General features: G+C 40.3%; 1 protein-coding gene across 1 annotated transcript; it reads left to right on the forward strand.

Annotated features, from left to right (window-relative positions):
* Positions 1-10,246: 10,246 nt before the first annotated feature.
* Positions 10,247-10,690, forward strand: LOC138877471 (uncharacterized). The gene has a single exon (XM_070157081.1). It carries the CDS (start codon positions 10,247-10,249, stop codon positions 10,688-10,690), a length of 444 nt encoding a protein of 147 aa, XP_070013182.1.
* The last annotated feature ends 1,219 nt before the right edge of the window (positions 10,691-11,909 follow it).

The following is an 11,909-nucleotide window of genomic DNA, read 5'->3' on the forward strand; positions in this document are numbered from 1 at the left end:
ATACATATAATATTATTGCGTCGTGCAACCCGATCCATAATATATATATATATATATATATATATATATATATATATATATATATATATATATATATATATATCCTCACCATTAGGTCCTCAACCTCTCTCAGTCATTAACCTCACAACCACTCGGGCACAACAGTAGAAATCAGGGAAATCAGCCCAAACAGTTTTCACATTTTAAAAACCAAGTTTAAATAATAAACAAGTAAAACGTGACTGAGGATATGCTTTCAAGATAATAGAGTGAGGAAAACAGTAAAAATGCCCCTAAGGGTCTCAGTAAGTCGGCACAAGGCCCCAAACATGGCATACAACTCATAATATAGTATTAATCTCTAAAATACGTGATATCATAAGATTTCAAATTAATTACGCGGCTTAATAGTCGCTAAGGGACGGACCAAGTCAAAATCCCTACTGGTGCACGCCCACATGCTCGTCACCTAGCATGTGCGTCACCTCATTTGTCAAAATAATACGAAATACCGGGGTTTTATACCCTTAGTTCCATATTTACAATGGTTACTTACCTCAAACCGGATGAAATACTACTTCACGATGCCTTTGCCTCTCGTCTCGGCCTCAAATCGCGCCGAATCTACCCAAAATCAGAATTATAACATTAGAATATGCTAAGAGAACGAAGCCCATGCTAAAATAATCAAATTACATCAAGAATCCCGAAATTGATCCAAACCCGACCCCCAGGCCCACGTCCCCAAATTTCATAAAAATTACATCAATAGAATCCTTATCCTCCCATGAGTCTATTCATACCAAAAGCATCGAAATCGGACCTCAAATGGCCCCTCAAATCCTCACTTAAAGCTCTCAAATATCAAGCCCTAATCCCTCAATTTTCTTCCTTAATTCCCACTAATACCTTGATTAAAACCTTATATACTTTCTGACCCAGGGATTCTGCACCTGCAGTCCATTTGCAGCTTCTGCGGTCCATTTCCCACTTCTGCGGTCCCGCTTCTGCGGTCCCTCTTCTGCGGTCTAGCCCACCGCATCTGCAGTTCTCACTTAAAGTCCTGGGACCGCACCATCGGTCGCTCACTCGCACCTGCGCCATCGCAGATGCGTCGAGGCATCCGCTTCTGCGGCTCCTCACGTCTCACCTCTTGGCCGCTTCTGTGGCTTGATTCCGCATCTACGGGAGTCACACCTGCGGCCTCTCAACCGCAAATGCGGTTATGATAGCAGCCATAAACTTCAGCTGCAACTCCAAATTCCTAACTTTCTGTCAACCATCCAAAATCGCCCTGAGGCCCTCGGGACCTCAACCAAAAGCACAAAAAGTCACATACCAATATCCAAACTTATACCAATCCTCAAGACGCCTCAAACAACATCGAATCAACCAAATGACACAACGGACCTACTGCAACTCCCGGAATTCCATTCCGACCCCTATATCAAAATCTCACCTATCAACCTAAAATAGCCAAAATTCCATTTTCGCCAATTCATGCCTAAATCTACTACGGACCTCCAAAACACGTTCTGATCACACTATTAAGTCCCAAATTATCTTCCGAAGCTATCCGAACCATTGAAATTCACATCCGATCCCTTTTTCACATAAGTCAACATTCGATTGACTTTTCCAACTCAAGCCTACTCAAAAGAGACTAAGTGTCTCAAACCTTACAAAAACCTCTCCGAACCCGAATCAATCAACCCGATAACGTATAACATAGCTGAAAAAAATAATAAGAAGCAGAAATGGGGGAAATGGAGCGGTAACACATGAAATGACCGACCGGGTCGTTACATCCTCCCCCTCTTAAACAAACATTCATCCTCGAACGAGTCCATGAAACATACCCGAAGCCTCAAATAGGTGAGGATATCTGCTCCGCATCTCCCGCTCGGTCTCCTAGGTAGCCTCCTCCATGGGCCGACCTCTCCACTGCACTTTCACTGAAGCTATATCTTTTGATCTCAACTTTCAAACCTGATGCTCCAAAATAGCTACTGGCTCCACATCATAAGTCAAATCATCATCTAACTGAACCGTGCTGAAATCCAAAACATAAGACGGATCGCCAATATACTTCGGAAGCATAGAAACATGAAATACCGGATGCACACTCGACAATCTGGGTGGCAAATCAAGCTCATAAGCCACCTCCCCAATCCTCTAGGCCCAATGAACTGAGGACTCAATTTACCATTCTTCCCAAATCTTATAACACCCTTCATGGGTAAAACCTTCAATAGAACCTTCTCACCAACCATGTAGGACACATCCCGAACCTTCCGGTCAGCATAACACTTTTGTCTCGACTGCTCTGCACGAAGCCTCTCCTGAATCACCGTCACCTTGTCTAAAGCATCCTGCACTAAGTCTGTACCCAATATCCTAGCCTCACCCGGGTCAAACCAACCAACTGGAGATCTATACCGCCTCCCATACAAAGCCTCATATGGAGCCATCTGAATACTCGACTAGTAACTGTTGTTATAAGCAACCTCTGCGAGTGGTAGAAACTGATCCCATGACCCTCCAAAATCAATGACACAAGCACGCAACATGTCCTCTAATATCTAAATAGTGCGCTCGGACTGCCCGTCTGTCTAAGGATGAAAAGCCATGCTCAACTCAACCTGAGTACCCAACTCACGCTGCACAGACCTCCAAAACTGTAAAGTAAACTGAGTGCCCCTATCTAAAATGATGGAAACAGGACACCATGCAAACGTACAATCTCCCGGATATAGATCTTTGCCAACCACTTTGAAGAATAGGTAGTACACACAGGAATGAAGTGCGCGAACTTGGTCAGCCGATCCACAATCACCCAAATAGCATCAAACTTCTTCAAAGTCCATGGGAGCCCAACAACAAAGTCCATGGTGATCCGCTCCCACTTCCACTCCGGAATATCCATCCGCTGAAGCAAGCCACCTGGTCTCTGATGCTCATGTTTCACATGATGACAATTGAGACACCGAGCCATAAATCCCACAATGTCTTTCTTCATTCTCCTCCACCAATAATGTTGTCTCAGATCCTGATACATCTTCACGGCACCCAGATGAATGGAATACCGCGAGCTATGGGCGTCCTCTAGAATCAACTCCCGAAGCCCATCCACTTTGGGCACACATATCCGGCCATACATTCTCAATACCCCGTCATCACCAATAGTCACATCTCTGGCATCATCGTGCTGAACTCTGTCTTTTAGGATAAGCAAATGAGGATCATCATACAGGCGCTCTCTGATGCGATCAAATAAGGAAGACCGAGAAATCACACAAGCCAATACCCGACTAGGCTCCAAAATATCCAACCTCACAAACCGATTGGCCAAGGCCTGAACATCAACTGCAAGAGGTCTCTCCACAACTGGAATGTATGCCAAACTCCCATACTCATCGCCTTCCTACTCAAGGCATCAACCACCACATTGGCCTTTCACGAATGGTACAAAATAGTGATATCATAGTCCTTTAGCAGCTCCAACCATCTCCGCTGCCTCAAATTGAGATCCTTCTGTTTGAACAAGTGCTGGAGGCTACGATGATCAATAAACACTTCGCAAGACACACCATACAAATAATACCTCCAAATCTTCAACCCATGAACAATGGCAGCCAACTCCAGATCATGAAAAGGGTAGTTCTTCTCATGGGGCTTCAACTGACGAGAAGCATAAGCAATAACTCTACCCTCCTGCATCAACACACACCCAATACCAACCCTCGAGGCATCACAATATACAGTATATGAACCTGAAGCTAATGGCAAAACTAACACTGGAGCTGTGGTCAAGGCAGTCTTAAGCTTCTGAAAGCTCTCCTCACACTCACCTGACCACCTTAATAAAGCACTCTTATGAGTTAACTTGGTCAAGGGTAATGCGATAGATGAAAATCCCTGAACAAACCGGCGGTAATAACCCGCCAAACCAAGAAAGTTGCGAATCTCTGTAGCCGAGGACAGTCTAGGCCAACTCTGAATCGCCTCTATCTTCTTTGGATCAACCTGAATACCCTCGCTGGACACCACGTGCCCCAAGAAAGCCACGGAACTGAGCCAAAACTCATACTTGGAGAATTTTGCATAAAGCTTCTCCTCCCTCAATCTCTGCAACACAACTCTCAAATGCTCCACGTGCTCTTCCTGACTACGTGAATATACCAGAATATCATCAATGAAAACTATGACAAACAAGTCGAGATAAGGCCGAAACACGCTGTTCATCAAATGCATGAATGCTGCTGGGGCATTGATCAGCCCAAAATACATCACTAGGAACTCATAATGACCATATCGGGTCCTGAAAGCTATCTTAAGAATATCCGGGTCCCTGATATTCAACTGGTGATAACCTGAATGGAGATCAATCTTGGAGAACACGTTCGCTCCCTGAAGCTGGTCAAACAAATCATCAATGCGAGGCAGGGGATACTTGTTCTTAATTGTTACTTTGTTCAACTGTTACATCTCGTACCTTAGCATTAGGATGTGCCATAGTAAATTCACATGAGTTCGAAGGAATTATATCTATTAGGAGGTTATAGAGGGCTTAAGACATTATTATTATGAGACCCTGTAAGTTTACAACCTTAATATCATTAAATATTATGTTAGTGTGATATTTTCTTTAAGTGGAGTATTTTAGTAAAAGTTTTATAAGTATAATTTTGGATAGTTACCATTATTACTATTTTCGGATATGATAAATTAAATACCTAATATGAGATTTTCTTTATTGTAAAGATAGAAATTATTTTTTTACAAGAAAAAGAGGTTATCTTTTTACCATTTTAAGAATTAAGCGTACGAAAAATTGTACTCTTATATGAGATTAGAAAAATTAGAAGTTGAAAAAGTATATGTATATTTACATGAATGTTTTAATGAAACAATAGTGTATGTCTTTATTTTATATATAGTACCACATGATCATGATAGTAGGGTACATAAAGTGTATTAAAAGTGAGTAGTATTTTAAGTAATTTGGGATAATTCTTAGTTATGCGGGTAATCGATTAATAACCGACTCAATTACCGAGTAGCGGGACACTAGTTAATTACCTAATAAGTAGACAAAAATTAAAATACCCCACCCCCACGTGGCAACACCCCCTTAAAGAATATGTATGACTCTTAAGTCATATGAGAGTATGTGGCAATCAATCCAACATAGGGCCCTTTTATTAAAACAATAACATTTACCCTTCTTCCGGAGATGTCCTGATCCTATATCATATCTGCTAAAATTAGTTTTTTTTTTATGGGACTGAAGAGTGCAGAACAGCATAAACTTGCTCAAGCAAGATGGAAATACTTTATTTGTTTAGGCTTGGTTTGGCAGCTTCATATCCATTTTGAAACCGTACAAATTGGGTTGCTAGAGGTATATTCTTCAAAACCATAAGGACAAGACAAAATTGCATCTGACATATGCCAACTTTACACATGAGGACATTCTTTTGAGGTTGTGAAAAGCAATAGGACTCTTTATTTTTCATTTTGCACATATTTTTGAAGGATACAAAGCTGCTATGGTAATGTCTGTGGAAGATAAGAAGAATTAAAGATTTTAGCAAGTTGTTGTTAGAAGCTGTGCTAACTGATAATAATCAAGTATATTATGGTCCTCCCTTCTTTCTTTTGGCATGATCCAAATTATACTGAAGAAACGAGCAAATACACAGTTTTCATAAATTACTCTATTCATAGAAATAGTAGGGGTGTCTATATTCTTGATTCCCCATGAGAATTATTATTAACCTCTGTTCATGGGTCTCAAAATAATACACAGTTGGAAAATTTTATCCGGAAGGAATATTGAGATTATTACGTATTTTTCATGCATTTCATTCATTTATACATGTGCATTGACCCATGACCAGATGGTGTTATATATATATATATATATATATATATATATATATATATGGGATATGGGAAAAGGTTACGGCGTTATATACGCATCACCACCTAATCAACTGGTATACAATGATGATGTTGCCCACAGTGGCTGAAATATGACTCAGACGGCGTTATATACGCGTATATATGTATATGGGCTATGGGAAAAGGTCATGGCGTTATATACGCACCACCACTTGATCAGCTGGTATACGATGATGATATTGCCCACAGTGGCTGAAATGATATGATGGGATGCCCTCAGAGGTTTGATGATGTTATGAAATATGTACTTATGCACGACATGACATTCGCACGCATATGCATGATATTATAAATATTTCATGATTTACGGAGCTATCCAGATTTACAGTTTAAATTGACATTGAACTCGTTACTCCTTGCAGAAGCTAGACTCGAGTTAGGACAGTGGGAGGCGACTCCGAGCATTTCCCGGTTGTTATGGGGTACACCAAGGATCTGCGCTCAGCCCATTCTTGTTTGCTCTGGTAATGGATGCACTGGCACACCATGTTCAAGGAGAGGTATTGTCACGACCCAAAATCCCTCCGAAGGAGTCGTGATGACACTTAGTCTCTAAACTAGGTAAGCTTAACATTTACTGAAATAATATTAATATTTACTGATTTCAAATTAATTAACTCTCAATAAACAATTCCCAAAATCGGCGGTACAAGTCATAAACCTTTCTAAGAGTAGTTATACAAAATAAATACAACACTGTTTCAGAACGAGAAGGAATCAATGGAACATAAATACAAATGAGGGTGACTCCGAGGCCTGCGAACGCAGTAACAGGTTACCGTGAGTCTCCACCGCGATGACCCGCACAGCTACTATCGATCAATACCTGGATCTGTACACAAAAATGTATAGAAGTAGTATGAGCACACCACGACGGTGCCTAGTAAGTATCAAGACTAACTTCGGTAGGGTAGTGACGAGGGACAATCAAGACACCTACTGGTCAAATAAAATGAAGAGGATATGATAATAAAATATCAATATAAAGATAACGAGGTAATATCAATAGTGGAGAGAAATCAAAATACAAATAGTAGGAACAATAAAGGGAGACACGGGTAGTAACGAAGATAACCAAGTAAATCAGATAACCAAGTAAATCAACACTGACATAACAGGAACAAAGACAAGTAAGAATGTATTCAAACAAAAAAAGGCAATGCCAACTCAATCAATCACATCATGTCTAATACACAATCCTGACCATCTCAATCCTCGATTTCTCATATCATGATCTCAACTTCCGAACCTTCAGCACACATGGCACCTTGTGCCCCCATATTTTCCATCTCAATTTTAACAACAAAATTCACATGCTGTACAATACATAATGTCCGTACAAATGCACTCAAGATGTTCAAGAAGTCTCATTTACCTAATATAAGTAAATTACAATTTCTAAACTAATTAGGAAAGCCAACGAGAAAAGATGAAGTTGTTCCTTTTGAAATCATTTGAGTAAAGAAAGTACCCCTTTTAAGTTAAAATACAACATTAAATGAATTATTACCTTTAATATGAGAGTTAATAACTTAAAACTTAGTAGAAATTCCTTTTTAAGAAAAATTCAACCTCAGACGGTTTAAGGAGATATAATTGAGAAACTAATTGAATTAAGGATGTAACAATTTTTGAAGTTTGAAGTATTTGAAGGTATATATATATACGGTGAGGTATTGAAAACAGTGTGGGTTCTAACACAAATGATCATACCAATAAAGGAATTTAAACAGTTTAAACACTTGAATTGATAACAACAAATAAACACAGCAGCAGAAAGTGCACGGCATCACCCTTCGTGCTTTTACTCTCGTTCTCACCATAAGAATCAATATTCTTTTTTATTCTTTCTTGTTGCGGCATGCAACCCGATCCCAATTATATAGTACTGTTGCGGCGTGCAACCCAATCCTAATATACAAATCAACACCAATCACAAAAGAATCCCGACAGGGGAACATTAGTATAACAACAATATCCCGGCAAGGGAACAATAACATAACAACAATATCCCGGCAAGGGAAACAATATCATAAGCAATAACACTCCGGCAAGGGAAACAACAGGTACATAATGAGGGTCACGGAAAAACCAAGAAGCACGATAACCTCAACAAAACAAACAAGACATAATAAACACATGATAACTACACCGGTAACCACAACAATTGGACATGTAACTTATTTACACGAAGTCATAGAGGAACTCACAATCAAAAAGTATCAAAACAATAAGGAAGACAATCACTCTAATTAAGGCAATTAAGGGTCAATGTAACACATGAGGATTAGAGGAAAGCTAACAACATCATATGGAGAATATAGAGATAATTTAAGCAATTATTAAACCCAATCATAATAGGATACTTTCCACAAAATGAACATAAGGACCTAAGAACCCTAGAGCAAATTTCCCACAAATAAGTCCGAGCACACACTCGTCACCTCACATGCACGAACTACAATTAGCATAGAAGACTCAAATCCTAAGGCGGAGTCCCCCACACAAGGTTAGACAAGATACTTACCTCAAAGACGACAAACCGATACTCTAAAATGCACTTCTCGGGTAAAAAGACCTCTGAACGGCTCAAATCTAACCAAATTAACTTCAAAGTACAAATAAAACACATAAGAAACTATTCTGAATCATAAAGTCACAATCTTTAACAAAATCCAAAAATTGGTCCGAAAGTCGACCCTGGGCCCGCCTCGAAACCCGACAAATTTTACAAAATCCGAATACACATTCTAATATGAGTTCAACCATATAAAATTTATTAAATTCCGATACCATTTGGCCCCTCAAATCATGATTTTTCATTTTAGGAATTTTCTTCAAAAACCAACATTTTCCTCAACCCAAATCATAAATTAAATGATACAAATGAAGACAAATTCATGGAATATAATCAATTCTAGGTGAAGAACACTTACCCAATCATTTTGCTTGAAAAACCCACAAGGAATCGCCCAAAATCGAGCTCTAGAACTCCAAAAATGGTAAAAATGGCAAACCCTCGGAATAGAGTACTATTTATTCTGCCTAGGTCTTAAAGCATCGCGAACGCGGAGGAAGTATCGCGCTCGCGAAGAAGAAAAAGGAAGGCTGCCCAGTTGTGCTTCGCGAACGCGACAGCATGCACGCGAATGCGAAAAAGGAAAATATTATGGCCCAGAGATTACTCTTCGCGAACGCGTGAACTAGTACGCGAACGCGAAGAGTGGAGCGGTATAACTACGTGAATGCGTGAGGGGGATGCGAACGCGATGAAGGATAAGGCAGAACTTCGCGAACGCGAGGCGTGTTACGCGAACGTGAAGAAGGAAAATGAGGTGACCAGCAACAACACATCGCGAAAGCGAGGCGTGTTACGCGAACGCGAAGAAGGAATACCAGAAGCAGAATACAACAGTCCAAACAATGGGAAAATGACCCGTAGCCCACCCGGAACACACCCGAGGCCCCCCGGGACCCCGTCCAAACATAGTAACAAGTCATATAACCTAACAGGGACTCGCTGAAGGTCACAAATCACATCAAACAATGCCGAAATGACGAATCGCACCAAGAATCGAACTTAGGAACTTTCAAACCTTCCAACTTACAAAACTTGTGCCGAAACCTATCAAATTAACCCAGAATGACTCCAAAATTTGCAGACAAGTCCAAATTGACATAACGTAGCTTTCTAACTCTCAGAATCATATTCCAACCTCGATATCACAAAAGTCAACCATGGGTCAAAATTCTCCATTTTCCAAACTTACAACTTTTCCAACTTTCGCCGAAACGCCTCAAATTACCCTACGGACCTCCAAATCCGAATCCGGACGCACGCCTAAGTCCAAAATCACCATAAAAAATTGTTTAGATCACCCACGACCTATTCTAGGGACTTTTACTTAAAAGTCCAATTTCGGTCAAATTCTCACAGTTTAAACTTCCAAAACTAGTTTCTTTCTTCCAATTTGACTCTGAATTATCCGTTAACTGAATTCAACCTTGCATGCAAGTCGATACACATAATATGACGCTGCTCGTGACCTCAAACTGCCAAACCGAATGCAATTTCTCAAAATGACCGGTCGGGTCGTTACAGGTACCATGGTGTATGTTATTCGCTGATGACATTGTTCTGATTGACAAGATGCGGAGTGACGTTAACGAGAGGTTGGAGGTTTGGAAACAGGCCCTAGCATAAAAGGATTTCAAGTTGAGCAGGACGAAGATAGAATATCTTGAGTGTAAGTTCAGTGCCAAGTCGAGGGAAGCGGGCATGGACGTGAGGATTGAATCACAGGTCATTTCCAAGAGAGGCAGTTTCAAGTACCTTGGGTCAGTTATCTATGGGAATGGGGAGATCGACGAGGATTTCACACACTGTATAGGGATAGTATCGATGAAATGGAGGTTAGCATCTGGAGTCATGTGTCACAAGAAAGTGCCTCTGCTACTCAAAGGTAAGTTTTATAGGGCGGTGGTTAGGCTGACCATGTTGTATAGAGCTAAGTGTTGGCCAGTTAAGAATTCACATACCCAGAAGATAAAAGCAGCAAAAATGAGGATGTTGAGGTGGATGTACGGGCACACTAGGATGGATAAGATTAGGAATGAAGATATTCGGGAGAAGGTGGATGTGGCTCTTATTGATGACAAGATGGGGAAGCGAGACTCATATGGTTCGGGCACGTTTAGAGGAGAAGCTTGGATTCCCCGGTAAGGAGGTGCGAGCGGTTGGCGTTGGTGGGTACAAGGAGAGGCAGAGGGAGGCCTAAGAAGTATTGAGGAGAGGTGATCAGGCGGGATATGGCGAGACTTCAGATCTCCGAGGACATGACACTCGATAGGAAGTTGTGGAGGTCGAGCATTAAGGTTGTGGGTTAGAAGGTAGTTGAGCATATTTAGTCTACTAGTGTGAGGCTAGGCTGATAGGATTTACTCTTAGACTGCTAGTGGTCAGTGTTGTGTTTACACTACTCTTCCATTTTCATGACGAACCTTATTTACTGGTCATTGTTTCTGCCTTTCATCTATTCGCTGGTTCTTATGTTGTTGTTATTATTTCCATGATGGTGCTGATATATTATCTCTTTTTGTCTTTTCGTCTTCTTGAGCCGAGGGTCTTTCGGAAACAACCTTTCTACCCCCATCAAGATAGAGGTAAGGTGTGAGTACACACTACCCTCCTCAGACCCTACTTGTGGGTCTACACTGGATCGTTATTGTTGTTGTCGTAAATAGTCTTAACCTCCATTTAAAAATGTGTCAGAAATTTTCTTTTTTGGTTGTCATTACTTGGAGCGGGGGTTGGTTGTTCTTAATTTTACCCCAAGTAAGTTGCAAAAAGCAGTTCTTTTAATAATAATTATTGAGAAGTTAAACCCAATGTTTAACTCTGTATGATATTTTTTTGGTTATCTACAATTGCAAAGTTAAGTTTGATTGGTTGGTGTCATCTCTTTGACCATATTTAATATGGGTAGATAATGAATACAATTATACTACTAACACATAAGACATTTCAACTTAGATATGTGGTCGTATGCTTTCTAAATGCTTGGGCTAAGTATTTAAATATTTAAAGATATGATCTATAGTGTACTCATTGTTCCCTGAGTGAAAGGATTCAACCAAGTCTCAATCATTTCTTACTGATACATTACTGGTCATAGAGGGTCGAATGTTTATTTCTAAATAAATAAATGACCCTTAAACTTTGATTTCTCTTCTACACGTGATTATGACATATTTTATCACATAGAATAATTATGAAAAATAATTCGAATTTTTTCCTTGTTCCCATTTTAGAAATGCCCGGACGGGAACAAGCTCGAAGTTAGGGATGTAAATAGGGCAGGATAGGGTAGGGCGGGGCACGACAAGTCTTGACCCGCTAAAATTTTGACCCGCCGTGCCCTGTCCCGTTTAGCCTTATGTCA

This window comes from Nicotiana sylvestris, chromosome 9 (assembly GCF_000393655.2).
Source record: "Nicotiana sylvestris chromosome 9, ASM39365v2, whole genome shotgun sequence".
In the NCBI taxonomy this organism is placed as follows: Eukaryota; Viridiplantae; Streptophyta; class Magnoliopsida; order Solanales; family Solanaceae; genus Nicotiana; species Nicotiana sylvestris.

Bases quoted from the DNA above. Each gene is read 5' to 3' on its own strand.
- LOC138877471 (XM_070157081.1), top strand. From the start codon at position 10,247: ATGGACGTGAGGATTGAATCACAGGTCATTTCCAAGAGAGGCAGTTTC.